This window comes from Phoenix dactylifera, chromosome 18 (assembly GCF_051530095.1).
Source record: "Phoenix dactylifera cultivar Ajwa chromosome 18, Ajwa_hap1_PhDact_Kaust_v1.1, whole genome shotgun sequence".
Taxonomy (NCBI): domain Eukaryota; kingdom Viridiplantae; phylum Streptophyta; class Magnoliopsida; order Arecales; family Arecaceae; genus Phoenix; species Phoenix dactylifera.
In genome coordinates, this window is record NC_143207.1 from 9448716 (window position 1) to 9471388 (window position 22673).

Genomic DNA, 22673 nt, shown 5'->3' on the forward strand with positions numbered 1-22673 from the left:
ATTGGGGAAAGACGTAAGGTAAACATAATAAGAAACTTAGATACATAGACAGTATAAATAGAAAGAAAATTAATAGAATTGAAGTGCTATCATTCAACAATTGCCCCATTGTAGATTACTTTTAAAAATGATTGTTCCCATACCATATGCTGCTCAATGGCAGAAGCATTAAAAAAAAGAAGTGGGGAAGGGGGGGAATTAGATAGGATGTCCCCAAAGTATAATCTTCGATATATATGTATAGGAATATCATGACAAGAGAAACATACAAAAAGATGCACAAAATACATCAACAATTGATGCAAGCGATGATATACATGAAGATCTCTAGGAACCGAACAAGCTTTTGTTTACTAACTAAATCAAATACATATCTTGGTAGTTTATGACCTCAATCCAAAGTATAATATACAATCTCAAGCATACAAATGGATGAGGAACTCTTAACTGCACTAAGAAATGTGACTTATACAATGGAGCTTGGTGCAACCATTGCTACCCAATGTATAAATAAGGTAAACTGAATTTAATGGGATGCCACAGTAGAGAATAACACATTGGCTTATCAAACATGCAATATAATACCATGGTGTGTGTTTTGCAGACTAAAGCATTAAGGGAGGGCACCCATAGCTTTGTCAAGAAGGGAGCTATCGCAAGCATATTAGATAAGAATTAGGTGCTCTTGTCTCGAGTCCAATTTCACTAATATTGTATAAAAAATGGTGTCTAATGTGCTATGTGCATAAATGCACCTGCAATGGAATGGTGGCTCCATTATGGTGGATCAACTAAACACCTTAAGAGGATAGCAATCCGAATCCTCTCGCAAACAGTCTCCTCAAGTCAAATGTTACCTAGAATACACTTGGCATAGGTGCCAAGTGTCAAAATTCCATCAGGTGTCGAACATGACAACAAGCAAAATTCTAGGCATGAGAACATGACATATATATACGCATACTGACATAGATATATACATATGTATGTATTTATACGTGTGTGTGTGTGTGTGTATCTACATATATGCATTTATACCATATATACTATGTGTTTGTGCGTACCTATGTGCTTATCCTGAAAAAAGGGGAACTTAGAACTGGAGAAGCTATTTAACAACCAAAATAATGGAATAGCCACCAGCTTGCAAGTTATCTAATCTATTTGCTAGGTTTATTTAAGATGTGTTGAGGTATTTAAATTGATAATTAACCATGATATACTTATATTTAAAACATAATTACATTTTGCTTAAAGTTTCCATGTATCTTGATAACTTTATACTAAAAACATAATCACACTTCACTTGAACTGTCCAGAAAAATTTGAGTACACTTCACTTAAAATGTCCATAAAAACTTAAGGGCACTTCATTTAAGGTGTCATCTCTCAAGATCAAGTCCCTACAATACAGTCCTAGAAAACCCAAGTGTCAAACACTTTTTGCTGACATTATCAAGACACTTCAAAGTGGAGTGTCCAGCCGTGTCATGTCATGTCTTGCCATGTCCAAGTGTCCGAAAATGTCACTACTTCCAGGCAGCTTAAAAATGGAGTGTTCAAATAGCATAGATGTCCAGTGGTTGTCCTTGATCTATAATTACTTGTGACAACTCCCTTTGAAACTTGGGATGACTATTCAGGAGTTGTTATCATAAATATTCTGGGAAGAGTTTGCCATTGATGCCTCATGGGAACATGTCATGTATGTAACTGAAGTGATACATTAGACGAACTAGCCTACTTTCAAATTCAAACACAACTATCTCTTGAGTTGTTCTTGTTTTTGCTCCTCCCTTTCATGGTGGATTCCAAATGGTGCGAGTTTCTACCCAAAAGCACACTTAGTGCTATCTCCTCTCCTCTCCTCTCCATTTACTAGCCTTAATTTTGCTTACTATCTTGTTTGCAACTCTTTTGGTCTTTCAAAATACTTGATGTTGTCACTCTTTTACAATTTATTCTTCCTTGATTGATTCTTACCCAGTAGTTACCCACATGGTTTCATTAATATGAATTTCTTTGCCTTTAGATTGTCCAAAACCTTCCATTATATAGTCTAGCAACATCTTGGTAGAGTTCTCAAATTCCAGCTTTCCTCAATAATTGTTTCTAAAAGATGTTTTCTTTTCCCTTTTCAAATTTCATCACCTTATCCTCGGGCTAGTTTCATTTCTATGTTACTTGCTCCTATTGTTCAGATTTGAAAGCACAAGCCTATCCTGTTAGACATTAGAAAATTGAAAATAACATAGGAAAAGGGATTATGTACAGCATAATCAAACTTCTGGGTGGGCAATCAAATCCCTTAATTACAGTAAAACCTAATGCTATAACTCTAAAAAATTAAAATGAATTGCTTTCACAATTTATTCTCACAATGACATCATAACACATCAAGAGAGAGGCAAAAGCTAGCAGACATGTAGTAGGATGGAAAAAACAGAAACATACGCATTTAACTTAAAATGAAGATGGGACATCTATACCAGGTTTAATATCTCTATGAGTGATATTACGATCATGGCAAGACTTCAAAGCCATCAACTACATCAAGAGAAAGAGAATGCATTATTAACATAGGCATAAAAATAACCCAAATTAATAAACAAACCCAAAACACCATTAAGCATATCTAGCCACAATGAAACAACCCTAGAACCAACCGATATAAACGAAAAAAGATACACTAAAAGCCACCATTTGGGTACAAAGAATAAATAATTTTATTTTCCCAAAATAATTTTGCATCCTTCATAATAAACATGTGACCAATATAATATCAAGATAATAGCATGTTTAGATATCACACCAAATAACATGTCTGCAACATATTTGACATGCATGTCATTACTGAAGCAACAAAAACATCAAAGATACAACGATATACACTCTAAGTCTCAACTTACGTGTGATACACCTTGATACAGCCAATGTTCCCTCGTATGCCTTAATTTCATCTCAAAAATTATTTCTTGCTTTTTTTCCTACGTTTTGGTACATTAAGGCTTTTTTGTTTCGCAGAAATATGGTGACTTATTGAATTAAGTACCTTACTCATCCTACTTGATGTAGTTTAAATTTTTCTTCATTGTTAGTTTATTAAATAACGTAATTTGTAATTAAAAATGCATTGAAAGCTTACGTGTAATTTAACAATTGGAATGCAATAAGTTTATTGGAAATATTGAATTACTGAATGATACCGAATGCTATCAAGATTGAAGATGACATAGTCGAATACAAGCATTAATTTGACAAGTGAACAAAGAAAGGATGCATCTACAATATTAATGAACAATAGTGATTATGTTCTCAACATAGAAATGTAGTCCCTTGCCTCAATGCCACATTAAGATATGCATTAATAAATGAAATTTAATAACCCACCACATACATGGAGGAATACACACACACACATACATAGGCGTATAACACAAAATTTGAATACAAATAATTGTACTAAAGCATGAAGTGTTGTTTATTGTCATTTTAGGTGAGATGCTTCACAGACTAAGATATGACTTTTCTTACCGTTTTAACAATGAATGGATAAATGGATAAAATAAAGTCTGAGCTTTTAAGATTTAGGATACCATACCATTTAAAAGCTAAAACTTTGATTGAAACCCAAAATTCTAGAATTTGAAATAAAACTAAGAAATCAACTTTTAATCATCAAGGAATTTGATTTTTGTTTTGAGCAAGGTACGCCATCTTGGTACCGAGCTCCATACCAGTGCCACGCTATCACTATATCGGTATGCCCAATAGGGGGCACCGAGTGTTGGTACGCCCTCTGTACCTTCTACTAGTACCAAACCGGTACGGTACAACATGTCCTGTACCGTACGATTTAGTACGATACACCCTGTACCATCCGGTTCAATACGGTACGACCTATACTGTCGGGTCCGGTATGGTGTACCTTGGTTTTGAGTATTCTAATTAAACTCAAATAAAGGTTTAGATCTAGTATCATGAGTAAATTGGCATTTACTTAAATGATATTCACGTATATAAGTTTAGTAGTCCATGTGTTTGTTAGTGGTTTGCCCTCTCCTCGGTTGTTCCCACATTTATATGGTGGAAATGGGTAAAAAAGTTTCAAGGCAAAACTAAGTGGCTTTACCTGCCCAACTGCCCTAATATAAGGGTGCTAGAACTACTAATTTTGGCCATTCATGGGGCGGCCCTATTATAGTAGCTCAAGGCTATAACTCGTTAGCACCAAGGTTTTACAACTCGATCTCAGGTCCCATATGGGTACCTTACAAGTACGATACAACAAGTATAGTTTGCCCCTATATTAACACATCATAATGGTGCTAAGTTGATATAACACCCATACCATCTATTGGTTAAGTACCATATCCAACCCTTATACCATACCAGTTACCTACTAATAAGGGATGGTACGCCCCATATAAACTGGTAAGATTTGATATATAAAACCATGGTCAATACAAAACTATATGCTAGAAATTTTGATTCCTTGGTTTTAGTTCACCATTTTTTATAAAATATGTCCCTAATTACAAAAACTAGAATGAAAACCGTTGAACCTGCCAAAATCATCAAAATCAGTAATGAGCTTTCAAAATTAATGACTACCTCATTACACATGTTCCATGCTAGTTCAATGTAAATGTTCATAATGACAATATTATATTCATATGAATGTCTCCAATCACATACCTGATTTATTTATTTCTAAATATAGTCATTAAAAATAAGTCATCACTCAAACATCATACTACCACCTTGTTGAAATCTCAAAACCTTCTAATTCCCAATACATGAGCCTCAATAAACATCACATCAACACCAATCGCAATTTTATACTTAATTATGTTCTAACTTGGGTACGTGGTCAATGTTTGTAACTTACTATGAGCTTACTTTTTAAGAATGCAATATTGGCCAAATAATTTAAACAACTATTGTCACTAGGACAATCTGAGGATACTTGAAAACTGAAGAAAATAATTTATTTCATGACAAACTGTCAGGAAAAAAAAAAAGATGCATGACAATCTATGAACAATCATACTAACAAAACTTTCTATATTAGGACAAGGGTCATGCACTTTGTATGAGAATATAAGCTTGCAGTTCTTACAGAATTTCTTGCTTGAAATAAATTTTGAGTTTCATACTAACAAAGCATATCTGGTAATAGGCTGTAAAAGAACCAAACCATTCATATACAACTTGGGCTCCGGTTAGAGATAGACTTGTGTGACCCAAGCTCAAACATCCTTAAAAGCTTGACACATAAATAACCCAAGATTGAAGACTTTGAGTTTGCAAAAAATAAATCAAGGTTTTAATTACCACCAAACAAGATGATATAATTACCATCTTACATTCCAGCTAGAAAATGGCAAAGGGACAACCATTAGGTTGCTGAAATCGCCTAAAATAGGGCATCCCAGCCAGGCCAAATAGGTAAGTATTAATACGAGTCGATACAGACCCTAGTTTGGTTACAATGCATGTTTGAGCTTTCCATTTGTGTCTCACTACTAACATCGATTCAAGTGGTTCAGTAGGCATCCTGCACGGAAAAAAATCTTTTTAATTTGGATGGGGGATAAAGGGGGCCATGTGGGGTGTCCCTCCCTCTTTGTAGGCAGCAAGTGAGAGACTATGTCTCTCCTTTTTGCCAAGCCATGAGATAGTGAGAGAGATAGAGGGGAAGTGAAGGAGGCTAGGAGGGTCTCAACAAGAAGAGGAAGTGGCAGCACTAAAGAGAGGGTTGTCGAATCAACAAGGCCCTTCTTCCCCCTTGTTCTTAAAAAGGCCAAAACATTGCAAAAACCAAGAAAATTAGGAGAAACCATGACCAATGTTTTATGTCCCGACAGGATGGGGCGTCCCAGCCATCCCATCCCATTCCTGTGAGAAAACAAGACCGGGGTAGGATCAAGACTCCAACCCCTCCATGCAGGGAGAGAAGATGAAAGAGGAAAGAGAAAAAAAGGAAGGAAAGATAAAAAAAAAACGTGAAAGGAAAGAAGAAAAAGAAAGGAAAGAAAAAAAGAAGGGAGAAGAAAAAGAAAGGAAAGAAGGAAGAAATGAAAGAGATAGAAGAAGAAAAAAGAAAAAAGAAATAAAGGAAGGGATAAGAAAAGGAAACAAAAAGGAAAGAAAGGAAGGAAAGAAAGAAGAGAGAAAGAAAGGAAGGAAAGAAAGAAGAGAGAAAGAAAGATGAAAAAAAAAGGAAAGAAAGAAACGAAAGAATAAGGGGAGAGAGATGGATGATATCTACCAGGATGCATGATCGAGACTGCTGCTGAGACAAGGCGGGACAGCGAGGTGTCCTGTTCCATGGAGAAACTAGGACACCCCCATCCCTCTAGATTTAAAGCCTTGGATCCTCCACAACCAGACAGAACCATCATGAAAGAGGTGGATGTGCACCAAGGTTCGCCGGACCGACCGTACCGGCATACCGGTGAGCATCGGTACCGGTACGGTTTCGGTTTGGTACCGGCTTTGAACCAGTACCGAACCGGAGCTGCGCGCACGGACATCAAAAAAAAAGCAAAACAAAAAACAACGCGTCCGCGCGCGTCCGCGCGGACGCGTCAAATGCCACAGAGTGGCATTTAATGGCCCACGTGGGCTGGCAGCCCGCGTGGGCATGCTGCCCCGTGCGGGGAACCGCGCGCGGGCGCGATTCCCTACTGGGGAATCGGCCACAAGCGTGGTTCCTGCTCGGGGAATCGCGCGCAGGCACGCATTCTCCGCTCGCACGTCCGCGCACGATTCCTAAAAAAATAAAAAAAATCGTTGTGTCCGGGCGGACGCGTTAAATGCCACAGAGTGGCTTTAAATGCCACTCTGTGGCATTAAGAGGCCCACGCGGGCTCCAGCCGCGTGGGAGCTCTTCCCCGCGCGCCCACGTGCAGAAAAAATGTGGTTGGATCGGTGCCATCCGGCCCGGTTCGCATCGGTACAAGTACGGAACCAATCGATTCCGACCCAGTTTGGATCAAAACCGTTTTTATACGTTGTACCGTACCGGTGCCCGTCGGCACCAGTTCGGTACAGGCTGAACCGACCGATTCCAGTCGGTTCAGCATACCTTGATGTGCACAATGCGGACAGATGGACAGAGAAAAATTTCACCCGCCACAAGTGAGACTTGACAAGAGGTCAAACAGGAGTCAGAAGACTCTAATTAGCAATTTGATCAGCAAATGTTCAGGCCACAACATGGTGCACAAGCCAACACCAATCAAGGTTGTATACAGAGCAAGTACAAGGGGAAAGTGACAATCATCAATCCGATTGAGGCAGCTGGAGATATACCAATCCAGGAAGATGACGGCAAGACACTAGAGCCATTAGATCTCGCCTTGCCTAAATCATCTCGCGTACACCAAGCATCATCAGGACCATGAGGTTCATGACAAGGAGATGCTATCCTACAGAAGGAGAGGATCCACGGTGGCGCAACTCAAAGCACATAGACTCAAGGTTATGGGGCGAGGCACAAAGAAATTGGAGAGTCAATTAAAAGAAGCTATGTTCAAGGGTAGGAGGTACATGTGCACCTAGAATATTAGAAGCCAAGTTAATCGCAAAAATTAGATGATGGTGGAAGTAGATGAGGCACAGTATTGGAATACCCAAGAACTGTCACATCAAATGGAGGAAGTGGAGATTTGTGACACATCTATCAGTGTATCGGATAGCAACAATGCACAGAAGATCTCATCTAATGTCGAAGGCGGATCTCCTACTATATCGGATAATCAAAGTGGACATTAAGCTCCATCCATGCATGAAGCTTTCGCACTCTTCAACTCATCTTTTCGAGAGGGATCCGACTCGCATATTAACCCTCCTATAGGTACAACCAGGGTCAAAGATGGTGTTACCTCCTACCATCCTTAGTCAGGATACCTGATCTCCTACAATTATGCACATACAGCACTAATATTAGGGCCACACCTAGGTTACTATTAGATATCATATGACCAACAAGGATGGAGATAGTATCGAGGCTAGTATAATGTTCAAAGTCCAGACTACAAATGACTCGAATATCTACGAGAGCCATAGGTACTCTACTTGGGATTAAAACTATAAAATGAGTTATTATACCTTTTCTTTTTACAATACCATACTTTACTTGCCATTTTTAATTATAAATATCCCTAGTATATTGACTCAATCAGTGTCGATACTGATGTCGACACTCCAATATCACACATCTATTGAAAATGCAACTAAAATACTAAAAAATCATTCCCATAGCATAACAAGCCTTAGAAACGAAAGAAAAATAAAAAAAGGGACCTTCGGCATCCTAGGACAAAACTACATACCATATGTCAATGCAAGACGTACCTATATTGTACCAGTTCAACCAAAAACTGGCACCAATATCAATGCTAGTTTTTAAAATCTTGGCTTAGATTAATAATAAGCTCATTCAAACATGGTTCAGATGACAAACAAGCCAAGTTTGACCTGCTCAAGCTCAACTCAAGCTCATTACCCTTTTTCATGTAACAAGTTGAACCTGAAAGCTTATATGCTTTGGTTCATTGAAGCCTGAGCAGCTTCTAAATCAAGATTAAAACAAGCACTAAAGCATACGGCAATAATATAGACTAATATACTCAACCATTTATATATAACTGAGAGTAGTATCTCATAGTCAAGATACTACTGATCTATGAAAAATATGATTATTCAACAGACAACACTTGGTAATATCGTAGACATGAATGGAGAGTAAAGTGTGCTTAGTGAGAGTTATCAACATGAAGAACAAAAAGAGGATTGTAATAAGAAATATAACAGCTACTGGTTGAGTCGGTACCAACTGCCATATGAGACTTTGTATTTCTTGTTTTCCTGCTTCTGTTGTCCTCAACCAGTACCACCAGGCGGATGGATGTAGCACCTGGATATTTCGCACTCCATCCCTTTCACCACCAGTACCCAATTTTGTTTCTTCCGCTGTATATATCAGCTTTGACAGTGACAGCCCTTCATTCCGAAATACAAGCCAGATTTCCTTTGATTCTGACTCGAATGATTCCACAAATCTAGCTATATGTTTTAAGCCTTCTTCATAGCTGACATGCATCATTCTGAAATTAGTAGAAAATTTATTTGTAGGATCAAAAATATATTCAAACCCGTCCATGTATGATATATTCTACCTTAACAGATCGGAATAATCAAGCTGCACATTTTTCAAGTAGGCAGTTGATAAGTCTGTTGCTGTCAAACCTCCAGGAGACTTAGAAGCATTTAAGAAAAGTTCACCAAAGTACTTCTCACGCAGTCCACTCAAATAAGCAGCGGCCCCTCTCTCCACCTGACAGTAATATCAGTATTTTGCATTCTTCAAGTATTACAACTGAGAAGGACATTAAAACTCCGCGCATTTCACAAATAACTTCGAATATCCAATAGATGAGTACATAATAAGGAGGCATATGAAAAGGCATACGACATTTCAACCTCAAAATCTCAAACATGAAATAGAAAACTAAATACTGATAATAACCATACAATAATCATATTAGTAGTTAAATATGTAAAAAAAAAAATTGGGCAAGAAAATCATTCTATATAAAAGTATAAAAAGAATGATAGTGGCGAGTTTTATGCCAGCATAATGACGATGCATACTTTTTTGTTATTCCGAAGAGGTTTCTTCATATTTGCCATATAGTCAGATAACATAGGAATCAAGGTCGGCGGAACTGTCCCGAGCCGCCCGGTTCAAAGTGTCCCGAGCCGTACCGGACGCGGACTAGGACGGTTCTGACGAAGAAAATTAGACCGGCGCTGGAGGGGGAGAAGACGAAGGAAAAAGAAGAAGAGTGAGAGAGGGAGGGAGGGCGAGGGAGAGGGTGAGGAAGGCAGATAGAGGAAGGTTGAGACCGGCCAGCGAAGGCTGAGGAGCCGTCGCGCGGAGGAGGGAGCCGCGGAAGAGGGGCTTGCTCTGGTCTCCTGTTTCGTTCGAAACAGAGGCCGGAGGGGCTCCTTTGATTTTGGCGTTTTTAAGCGAAAGTCGGCAAACCCATTGTCGACTTTACTTAATTTTTTTAAAATAAAAAAATTAAGTGAAATCGGCAATTGGTTTGCTGACTTTCGCTTAAAAACGCCAAAAATAAATGGGCCCCCTCCGGCCCATGTTTCGAATGAAACAGGGGACCGGAGCGGAGCCCTTCTTCCACGGCTTCCCAGCGGCTCTCCGGCCTAAGCCTCCTCTGGGCGGCGGCTTCCCGGCCCTCCGTTGGCTCTTCGCCAACCTCCCTCGGCCTCCCTCTTCTCTCTCTCTTTTCCTATCTCGTTCTCCCTCTCTCCCACCTTTTTCTACTGCATCGGTACAGGCCCGGCACGAGACGGCGCAGACCCGCACCGACTTATGCCGCCGGGCAATTGGTATAGTGCCCGGTACCGGTTCAACCGACCCTGATAGAAATATTTCATATCTGTTGTTCTACATGACCAATCCTATTGTAACTCGAGACTGCTTGTTCAATACAACTAGTTCGATAAAAATGGCAAGGAATTAGAGATGCAATGGAAAGAACAGGAATGGAATGGAAAGGATAATCATTTCAAAAGTTCTCTACTCTGAATTCATCAAGAGTATTACATGTAATATATTTAACCCTAAGAATCTTGAACAGAGTGATCTAAGTTAAAACCAAGAAGCTAAACCCAGCTATTTGGAGTCATCATTGATCCCTTTGTTATCATATTCAACTCAATATCCTTTCTTGTAGTAGAGGTTTTCGGGGGTGCTGAGACTTCGCCATTTATAAAACATAATGATCAATCAAGGAATATTTCTTAGCCTCTCAAGTCTCAACAAGAAGAAAAGTACTATTGATGGCACATATTATTTTGATGCAATGTGGTTACACTACCTAAATCACGATTTCAATTAGGGTCTTCTAACCTACATCATAGTTTTGGGCAGAAAGGTAGGTCAAGATTTGAAACTTCAGAAAATTATGAATGTGGTGAAATATTACAATATATCCACCAAGTTATACGAAACCATGCCAAACAAGCTGGTTCAGGCATTCCGAACTAGACCAGTCGACTGTCAGCACTTCATTCTCCTGGTTCAAAATGGAGGGAGAGAGAGGAAGAGAGAGAGAGGGAGGGAGGGAAGGGGAGAGATTGAGGTCGAGAGAGAGAGAGAGAGGGCTCGAAAGCGCTTATTGAAATAGTTTCGAAATAGGGGATCCAATATTTTTTTTGCCGATTTCGAATTGAAATAGGCAAATGGTTTCAATAAGGGCTTTTGAGCCCTCTCCCTCTCTCTCCCTCCCTTCCTCTCCCTCTCGCTCACTCCCTCTTTCTTTTCCTCTCTCTTCTTCTCCCTCACCAACCTTTCTATATCGATACACCCTAGAATGGCAGAATAGAGACCCCTACCATCTCAAACCGGTCGCTAGCCGATACTCCCTCTAGTACAGGCTTGGCAAACCTTTATCCACTCTATGGAGCAATAGCTTAACATGCATAATTAAAATAGGCTACGAGTATACCATGTGAATAAATTGCATTGCAAATAAATGTGTTATCTTATTCAATCTGTGCAGAAGTTTCTTTTGATTTAAAAAATGAAGTCCGATAACTTCCAAGTTTATCCATACCGAAAAACTATATGTTTGCACTAACAATTGAAATGTAATTAGGCTAGTTGAAACCAATGAATTAACCAATGGTATTGAAAGATTAAAGTCATTCAAGATAAAAGAGGCTATTACTAACACTGATTTGACAAATGAACCAAGAAAGAATACATTTACTATATTACTTAAAAAATGCTGCTAACTATCAACTAATACCAGCTGGGACTGAATGATAATAGACCATTTCAGGCCCAATCTGCACCAATCCACCACAATTCAGTGTGCTGAGTATTTAAAGCCTAGTTCAGCTAAAAACAGGGGTAAAGGCAGGGTCTGCTGAACCGACCTGTACCGGTCGGTTCAGCCCGAACCGGACCGGTACCGACTGGAATCGGTCCGGTTCCAGTGTGTAAAACGGTTCCGACCCAATGTTTCGAGCACCATACCGGTGCGAACCGAGCCGGTTCGCACCGGTACATGCTCGAACCGCTCGGTTCGCACCGGTACATTCTCGAACCGGTGCGAACCGCTTGGTTCGCACCGGTACATGCTCGAACCCTCGGTTCACACCGGTTCGGTGCTGGAAATAATGTGCCAGCGCTGTGGCACTATCACCGGTGCTGGAAATAATGTGCCAGCGCTGTGGCACTATGATAGTGCCACAGCGCTGGCCAGAGGCACTTTCCTCTGGCAGAGGCACTTTGAAAGTGCCACACTGTGGCACTTTCAAAGTGCCGTTTTGTGCGGCACTTTGAGCTTTCAAAGTGCCGTTTTGTGCGGCACTTTGAAAGCGGCGCTTTTAAATTGCCGCTTTGTGCGGCAATGCGACCGAAAGTGCCGCTTTGTGCGGCACTTCGACCGAAAGTGCTGGTGCAGCACTTCGCGCGGCACTTCGAAAGTGCCGCGCTGTGGCTCACAGTGGCACTTTGAAAGTGCCACAGTGACCCAACGGTTGGCTATAAAAGCCGATCGAATGCTGAAGGCTGAAGCCAAATCCATGAGCTTAAGTGAAGGAAAGGCAAAGAGAAAGGAGGAGAAAAAGAAGAGAAAGGCAAAGACAAAGGCATGAAAAAAAATTAGAAAGGTCGGAGAGCAGCGTTTTTCTTGAAGAAAAATCCAGCAAAAACAAAATAAGGTAAAATTTCTTTCCCCTGCATTGTTTTTTTAATATTTCATTTAAATTGCTTAAAAAAATTAAGTCAAAAATTGCCAAAAATTAGGAAATGATTCAATGATTCCATTTCGTTTTGAAATTTTTATATGTTGTTGATATATGGACGATGTTAATGATGACATTAACTGTTGTTTTTACAGAATTTATATAATTTATAATTTTATTAATAAATTTAAAAATTAATTTTTAATTATAAAAAAATAAAAATTGAAAAAAATTAATGTGGTCGTAGGAATGGAGCCATCAAGGAGAGGGCAACCCCAAGAGCGTAATATTGGCTGGGAGCATGGGAAGATGCTCGGTGAACGTCACCAGTTTCAGTGCAATTATTGCCACAAGTGCTTCAAAGGAGGAGGAGTAACCAGATTAAAGCAGCACTTAGCCGGTAATTCTCGTGAGATATCTGCATGCTCGGAGTGCCCACCGACCACCCGTCAGCTGATGAGGAAAAACCTCGCTGAGATCAAAGCAGCCAAGGAGAGGGCTGCCAAGCAGAAAGCGGAGGTGGAACGCCAAGCTGCAGAAGCACCTTCCTATCACTTGATGGAGTCACAGGAGGTCGAGGGTCCAGATGAGGAGGAGGCACAGATCCAGGCTGCCATGCGGGCGAGTCTGGATGATCGATGGCAGCAGGAGGAGGTGGCGAGGCATCGGGCTCGATTTGGGCCCTCGTTTTTTGAGTCGGGCGCCGGTTCTGGTGGAAGCAGACAAGATCCAGAGTTTCAAAGGACAACATCAGTCAGGGAGGGCGAGGGCAGAGGACGTAGCCGGATTGCATCTATCCTGGGTGGTTTTGGTAGCCGAAAGAAGTCTTCCGGAGGGATTCCACCAGGTGCGTCAATCCATGATGTAGATCCGCATGCCTTCCCCAGAAGAGATTCGAAGCAGCAAAGAGTAGACACAATGTGGAAGAAGGAGAAGAAGAAGGATATGTGGCGAGCTATTGGATCCTGGTTCCACTTCAGCCACATTCCAGCAAATGCTGCAGACAATACATACTACAAGTCTGCCATTTCTGCCATACAGACTGCCGGTCCCGGTGTTGATCCTCCAGGTCCGAGGGACATCTACGGTGAGCTTCTTGACAACAATAAGGAGGAGCTAGAGAATTGGATTGGTTCATATAAAAGCAAGTGGCCCACATATGGGCTCACTCTGATGTGTGATGGTTGGACCGGTCCGACAAAGCGGGCCATCATCAACTTTCTGACATACTGTGATACGAAGACCTTCTTCCACAAGTCAGTTGATGCTTCGGATAAGGTGCACAACGCCTCATACATCCTCAGACTTATGGAGGAGGTGATTGATCAGATTGAAGAGGAGAATATCGTGCAGGTCGTCACTGATAACGGACCGCAATATAAGTTGGCCGGGCAGGTCTTGATGGAGCGGCGACCACAAATTTTCTGGACCCCATGTGCTGCACATTGCATCGACCTCATCCTGATGGATATTGGAAAGATCCGTAGGGTGCAACATACGGTGGAGATAGCCCAACGCATCACCAGGTATATTTATAGCCATACTTGTTAATGAGAAGGTATGCAGGGGGAGAAATTCTTAGACCAGGAGTCACACGGTTTGCTACGAATTACATTGCACTTGATAGCCTTATCGAGAAGAAAGGAGCCCTACGTCAGATGTTTGTTAGTCCCGAGTGGCAGGAAAGTAGATATGCCCAGGCCGGCACTGAAGGAAGCAGGATGGAAGACTTGATAAGCAGGCAGTCATTCTGGCAGCGGGCCAATGCGATAGTCAAGGCTATCAAACAATTATATGAAGTGCTGCGGGCCGTGGATAGCGAGAGGTATCCCCAGATGGACTTTTTGTATCACATGATAGAGAAGGCAAAGGCTCAGATCATGGAGGCAGATGTAGCCCATGCCCAGGAGTACATCGACATCATTGAGCGGCGGTGGGGAGCCCAAATGGGTAGGGAATTGCATCTAGCAGGTAAGCGATAATATTGATAATTATACTGATTGATATATTTGTATAGTTATACTAAGATGGTGTCATCTATGTGCAGCATACTATCTGAATCCCCGGTTTCAGTACGAGAGTGGAATTGGTATGGATGATGAACTTCTTCATGCTCTGCGTAATGTTATTTATAAGATGGAGCCTGATCTAGAAGTCGCCGCGTTATGTATAGAAGAGGTAACTATGATTTAGTAACATATGTAAATATATCAGATCTTATATTATTGACATAGTACAACAAGCTTCTTTCCACAGACCAAATTATTTAGAGAGGGTAGCCACAGCTTTGGACAGCGATCAGCTGTCGTGAGCAAGACAACTATGAATCCAGGTACAATACAAATCTGCAAGACATTTTTGCATTTGAATTATCTTCAACTATGAGGCCATCATATATATAAAATGTAATTATCTTCAATATTTTTGCAGCTGAATGGTGGATTCATTTTGGCGGATCCGCAAAAAATCTTAAGCGGATAGCTATCCGGATTCTCTCCCAAACGGTCTCCTCGACTGGCTGTGAGCGCAACTGGTCCACCTTCGGCCTCATCCACAGCAAACAAAGGAACCGTTTGACACAAAAGCGCCTCAACGACTTAGTTTATGTGCACTACAATCTACGGTTGAGGCTAAAATGCATTCAAGAGGAAGTGGAGCTCAAGTATGCAGATCCCATCTATAGGACTTTTACAGATGATGATGATAATCCTATGCTCGACTGGCTTGCGGCCCAGCAGCAGGAGCCCGAGCTTGATGAGCCAGGATCGCCTCGACGACCAGCCAGTATCATAGCCACCGAGGCTATGGTCGATCCACAGCAATGGGCTGAGCGCAACATTCCACGCACTCCTACAGCTGATATGACGAGGCTAGAGGGGAGCCAGTCACCGCATGACTGGTACGATGCTCCCGTTCAGAGAAATGATCCTCTCATGCGAGGACGAGGACGAGGACGCTCTACTACCCAGTCGACTCGATCAGGAGGGCGTAAATCCCAACAAACAAGAAAAGAAAAGGAAAGGGCCCCAATGGAGAGTGTCGAGGAGACTTGGACCAGCAGCGATGAAGATTCTGGTGGTGATGGATCTACTAGCCATGGAGGAAGTGGAGGACAGTATGGTACTAGTTATGAGACACAGCCGGAGGGAGGTTTTCGATACACCGGTGAGTCTCAGTTTACACATGCTACACAAGATACGGACCACGGTAGGCCGTCTGATATAGGCCGGTCAGATACCATTGCATATCGAAGAAGAGCTCCTCGAGGTCGTTCAAGAGGCCAGGATGCAGCTGCAGATGACCTTCCATATGGAGTCGAATCCATTGATGTATCAAGTTCCGAGTCTTCCTATTATCCGCGGCCTCAGCCAGCCTATGGATATGGTGCATCGGAGTCATCTTCCGGTAGCTACTATCCTGCGCAGCCCGGAGGATCTTACGGATCGGATTTTAGTGCCGGCATATTCGGATGGGCCCCTTATCAAGACACCTCTCAGAGCCAGAGCTTCAGCGAGAGATCCGAAAGTTCTTATGATCCAACGCGCATTCCTCGAGGATTGAGCATACAAGACTACAATGCCGCTTGGTTAGAGGGATGGGTTGATCTGCCTCCATATTATGCTGATGATCCAGATATTGACGAGAAGCATCGCCATTCGACCCGATTTTAGATATTCGAGAGTGATTTAAACGTATGTAATTGATTGTATCTTAATTTGAAAATTTTTTATGTTCTTCATCTCATTATTTGAATCATTTGGAAGTAATAAGTTGCATCATCTAGTTTTAACCTTAAACCTAAACATAAAAACATCCAAAAAACTCCAAAAAAAAAAAACGACGATGGAGTCGCTGAATGTACCATATCGGTACGGTATCGGTTCGGCTCGGTTCGGCAACGGTACCGTACCGATACCGGAGCCGACCGGTACGTCGGTACGATCGGTACCGCGAACCTTGGGTAAAGGTCTGTATTTACTGACTTAGGACCAGTATAGAGCCGGTATGCTTGATTTTCAATCCTTGTTCACCGTAAACATTCAAAATCAATTTTGCTGTCATAGGAACCAATGAAGTTTTACTAGTAAATAATACTAGTTAATTTTCATGAGCAAGCAACATTTGCAGCAGGATTTAAGTTCCAGTATACATCAGTCCATACTGGATTGTACTTATAAGGTACTGGTCCAGTAAATCCCAGTATTGGTACCATATTGACACAAGGTATTTAACCTCTATTTTGTGGTTCCAGCCCCAAGAGTTGTATTTGTTCCAGTATGATATTGTACCATACCGATCCATATATACTAGTAAAATACCAATACAGGAACCTGTACCTATACTTCAACCCTTGATTCGCACAATCATTTGCCAACACATCATAGGAATCTAAAACCAACAACAAAAATAACCCACAAACCAATAATAAAGGAATACTAAAGACTAAACATGTTAGGAAATTTCAAATTTCAAGTGAACTATGTAATAAAGCACTAAGATTGGCCGATAACAAGTACATTGACTATCTTACCATTATGCGCTTCAAAATAAACAAATTATCATCACTTGAATCAGTAAAGCAATGTTTATCAGATGAACTGGTATTTGTACTCATGTTGCACTTATTTGGATCAAGATGTAGACAACTAGCAACATGAGATGGATTCTTATGCAGCTGATCAGATGCAGCACCATCTTGAGAACAATTCCAATGAAATGCCAACCAAACTTCACCATATGATCCACGATCAAACCTTCTCTTGAGTATATACCTAAATCCATATAAGATAATCAAATTTAAAAAATAATAAAAAAAGAAAGAGCAAGATGAATCAGAAAAACAAGTATCAACACAAAAAGTACTGAACATCATGAAAGAATAGATTCTAGAATCTAGAATAATACTAGCAAGACAAGCCTAATTATTTTGCTTATCCAACTCCCCCTGTCAACAACTACACCTCCATCAAAGGTTTAAAAATTAAATTATGGTTCTAATTTTGGTTTAATTTTGGTTTAATTTTGGCCAGGCCAAATTATGCTTTGCATTACTCGCAATTTGGCTCCAGTTTTGGCATTTCTAACCAAAAATATCAAATTAGGGAAAAATCCAGGAAAAAGAAACAAAGCAAGTTGAGAACATAACAATAAATAACATTTTAGAATATATTGTTTGCAACAATTGGTTGTACAATTTCAATGGTTTCAAGAAGAAAAAACAAAAAATTACATTTTTAAGAGAAAAAAAAAAAACATGTCACACATGTTCTTAAGTTCTATATCATTTTTTATTTTTAGTGACAATACAATAGAAAAGTATGATGTCTGATATAAGAACTAGGATACCTAATCCTACATCAAAAAATTAATTCTACCTTTTTTGGAGCTCAATATTCCAATGCTTCTAATTTTAGTACTTGGAAAATTCTTGCTGTTTTCGAGAGAGAGGGAGAATGTTTCTTGGAATTTAAATACAAATGAAAAAAAGGTGGCACAAATTTCATCTATGGATGGTAAACTTTGTCTCCATAAGTTATGTTAACCAAAACTCTGACGACCAAGGTTCAAACCATGCCCTAGTTCAAATAAAAAATATTGTCTCCATAGGTTAGTGTTAACCAAAATTTTGGATTGGTTATGGGTGAAACTGAACCTTTTTTTGGAGTTCTAACCAAGACTTCAAACCATGCCCTAGTTCAAATAAAGTTATTCTCAAAAACTCTCTTACAACTTCCTATCCATACGTTATAACCTATACAAATTCAAGCTTCTCTCACTAAGAAGGCCGACAATAATCCATGTCACATGCACATACCAACTCAATCTATTCTCTATTACATTATTCATAAGTGCAGACATTATATTGCCTTCGGCATGCGCATGTTAACTCTGTTCTCGATAGATTACCAGACATCAACCTCAACAATCACATTTTAGATGCTCATCTATAGGTGTATGGATTCTAACATTGCATAGTAAGATGAAACAAGAAAAAATTTCTAGTGCTGCGTTTGAAATGTCTATCTCTAAGGCTCTCTTTGGTAGTAGAGCTTTTGAAAGTAGAGCTTTTGAAAGTAGAGCTTTTAGAAGTAGAGCTTTTGGAAATAGAGCTTTAGCTAGTAGAGCTTTTAACAAAAAACTGTTTGATGTTTGGTAACTACATTTCTGAAGTGTTGTAGAACTTATACATCTATTTTGTAACCTAACTAAAAAAGTACTTTAGTATGACAAAATGACAACAAAGAACATTGCATAGTATTGTATGGTATAATATAATATAATGTCATATTGCATATCATTACATACTAAAATATTATTACATAGCATAATATTATTATAATGTAATATAATATTATATTACATTATCTAGTATAGTATAATAATAAAATATGATATAATATAATAAAATATAATATAGTAACATATTATTACATAGTATAGTATTATTATGTGTAAAATAAGATTTGTAATATAATGTATCATAAAATTATAATATAATATTATTATAATATACTATTATATTATATAGTATACTATAATAGTATAATATGATATGATATTATATAATATAATACAATAAAGTAATATATTATTGCATATTAAAATATTTTATATAGTATAATATTATTATCAAGCTTTTAAATTTCATGGGATGGGGCTATCCTGATTGGCCCATGGAACGAGACACAGCCATCCCGTCCTCTCCCATCCAGACACTTGGGACATAGGATGTCCCAAGATGTGCCCGATCAAGACGCTAAAAGTAAAACAATGGCAAAACGGTCCTATGAGACATCCCACCAGAATTTCTGTAACATAATGTCATTATATAATGTAATATAATATTATATTTATATTATTATAATAAAATTTAATATAATATTATATAGTAAAAATAAAATATGAGAATATATGATATAGTAATGTATTATTACATATTAAAATATTGTTACATGATATAATATTAATATAATATAATATTGTAATATAATGTAATATACCATTATAATATAATTAATATTATTATAATATAAGGTAATATAATAATGTAATACTATAACATAATATAATAGCATGGGTATTTTGGTCGCTACGAAAATTTCATTAAATCAAAAATAGCTTCAGTCAAGTAAAGCTTTTGGTTAAAAGCTCTAAAATAGAGCTTCTCTCAAGTAGATGATTTTCAGCATTTTAGGGAACGAGAAAACACTTTCAATTGTTTTTACAAAACACCACCAAATGGCTCAAAAGTGCTTTTGGAGAGCCACAAAACATTTTCTAGCTCTCCAAAAGCATTCCCAAATGGGGCCTAAATCTTTATATCCTTAAAAAAATAATCCTTTTTTGTCGAATACTGATAGCTAGAATGAAAAAAAAAAAGAAAAAAAATCATTTCACAATCCTAACATGATTGTCTGTATCACCCAATTTTTCTCTCTAATATATCTGAGATGTTTGAGAAAATGGACAAGTTCGTTTTTTTATCGTCCTTTGTTGATTACACAAAGTAACACAAACTATATTTCTAGTAAGATAAAAATCTCATATTGTAAGTAGTAATTATGGAGTCATATGTCTTTACCATGATTACTGATGACAGAGAAAAGCATAATCATCCTTCTTCTTCACAGAAAAAGCATGAAAGCACTGCAAATTGATTAATGCAAAAAAAAAAAACATAATTTGGTTCTTAGTTATGTGATTCATCCTTGTCCCAACAAAAATTCAATATCAGGTTGGCATTTACTACCGCTGTAACTCCAGCACAAGTTAGAGGAAACTGTGCCAACCCAATTGGGTTGGTCAGACCTGGGTTTTTGCATAAAAGTTGAACTTAGGGGCTGATAAGTAACCAGCTGCAATGTCCTTGTGATTTTTCTGCATTAGTGAGAATTAGATGAGAACAGGATGCCTGGAAAGGATTCAGCAGAAGGGACTGGAAAAACTTTTGTGCCTGAAATTCCATGATTTTCAATATAGCAAAAATAACTTTTCTAGACAGACTCCAATGCATTAAAAAATCATAGATTAAATGATCAAAAGTATTTCATCTCCACTTGCTTCTTCCTTCTCTATCTCCTCTCATCAGTTGATTCCCATTGAAGGGGAGAAATCACATGGATCCATCCATACTGCAGATGATTTTGCCTTCTACATCAAGTCCATTACAAATTCTAGTATTTACGAAATATAAAAGGCCATCTAGTTAACTAGCTACCTGAGTATTGTTTGTCGAAAGTCAAACAAGCATTACTTGGTAAAGAACCATTTAGTGAATAGATACTGGCTATCCTAAAAGGATAAAAATGATCTACCTAAAATCAGGTATCTTGTAGCCAAATGATTCTGAAGTGTTGAATCCAGTATCACTGTAAGGAATTGAATCAAGCAAACCAAGAAACTTAGCGAAAACTTCAGGACTAGTGCATTGGCCCTTGTCTCCATCATGCATCCCAAAATGCCAGCATAATTTTTGTTCCTTATACCGTTCTAAAGGGCCTCCACCTGAACATTAAAATAAAAGGATGTAATTCCACCAAGTGGGCAAAAGCAAACTGCAAATATAGCTGAATGGACCCCTTTCTTAAAAAGAATAAAGATAATGTGAATGAGATAACTTCCTAGAACTGTGGCATTAAAGTAATAACAAAAAAAAGTAAATAGATAAGAAATCATGTAATAGTCCATTAACATCTTTAGAATACAGTGATCTAAACTTTTTATATCATGCTAAAATTACATGAGACTTTATGGAGGGAAAAATTTAGAAGGTGATATGTTTGCTTCACACAGTTATGACTACCAATATACAGTGGCCTAGATAAACGTCCTCACCTATATAACCTATATACAAATTTTGACATGGAATAAAAAGTATAAAAATATTATCTTGTTCTCTATTAAATAGCATTCTTACAAAGATATTTTTCATGCTCTGTCCACATTTTGATAGTGCAAAGAAGTAAATGCATAGACTTGCTGTCTGTGCTCATCACAAAAACATGATATAAAATCACTGATATAATCTGACCAATTTATTCTACCACAGAAGAAACCTGAGGTAGCCCAAAACTGATTTCTTATAAACTTTGGAAGATCATGCATTGTTTCTTGGATGTGCTACTATTAACAAGATCTGTGCCAGTCTTATCTTTATTCAAGTGTGGCCCATATACTTGCCAAATTGATGGACAAACAGCATTGCATGAAACAAATAATTATAGGGGCAAAATCATAAATTTTGATCTACATGTTCTTGCACTATTTTTCGTAAAGAAAAAGTGTGGATGCTAGCTTGAAAGATTCTTCCATGAAGCCTTCTCAGCTATGAGTTGTGCTCCATAGCCAACCAAAAATTTTCATGTGAAACGGTTTCGATATAATAACAATGGCCCCATTCCCTTTAACTCTCTATGCTTCTCTTCCTTCACCCTTCTCTTTGCTTCTCTGAATTTCCCATACAGTATCGTTCGTTCCTCCTAATAAGAAATCTTTAGTTATTTTCCATACAGTATCCGGTGGTGAAGTGGAGAGAGAGAGCCCTCGTCCCTCTGTTAGGTAAGTAGAGGGTATAGATTCTCCACTTCTTATTAGCCTAGGTAATTATCACTAACATTCTTAATAGGACATTCCGAGTGGATGCATGCAACAAATCCTCTGATCAACTCATTTAGAGAATCCACAGCTGTATGCATATCATGTTGTCCCCTCAGCAGTACAATAATATTGAGTGAAGTAAATCAACAAGCAAATTATGAGTTTCCACCATCAAATGAAGCCTGACTATAATGGAAAACTTGATAAAGAAACTTAGATTAAGAATCATGCATGAGATGACTCTGTTGCTGATTACACACCACTCTTTGCTTACCTAAGGGCGAGGA

General features: G+C 38.9%; 2 protein-coding genes across 28 annotated transcripts in view; one reads left to right on the forward strand and one right to left on the reverse strand.

Annotated features, from left to right (window-relative positions):
* The window catches only part of LOC103718236 (kinase superfamily protein), a 94197-nt gene that overhangs the window by 49848 nt on the left and 21676 nt on the right, over positions 1–22673 (reverse strand). For 14 of the 27 annotated variants that reach the window (XM_088714541.2, XM_088714533.2, XM_088714532.2 and 11 more), the window contains exons 9-13: positions 21105–21294; positions 17321–17561; positions 9189–9346; positions 8843–9116; positions 2490–2547 (exon numbers count right to left, since the gene is read on the reverse strand). In XM_088714541.2, the coding sequence (XP_088570667.2) occupies positions 2490–2547; positions 8843–9116; positions 9189–9346; positions 17321–17561; positions 21105–21294 (921 nt within the window). The remainder of the gene's footprint in view (positions 1–2489; positions 2548–8842; positions 9117–9188; positions 9347–17320; positions 17562–21104; positions 21295–22673) is intronic. The other 13 variants (XM_039131921.3, XM_088714530.2, XM_088714529.2 and 10 more) reach the window with 2 other exon arrangements.
* Positions 15194–16460, forward strand: LOC149750900 (uncharacterized). The gene has a single exon (XM_089928567.1). It carries the CDS (start codon positions 15501–15503, stop codon positions 16458–16460), a length of 960 nt encoding a protein of 319 aa, XP_089784693.1. The 5' UTR covers positions 15194–15500.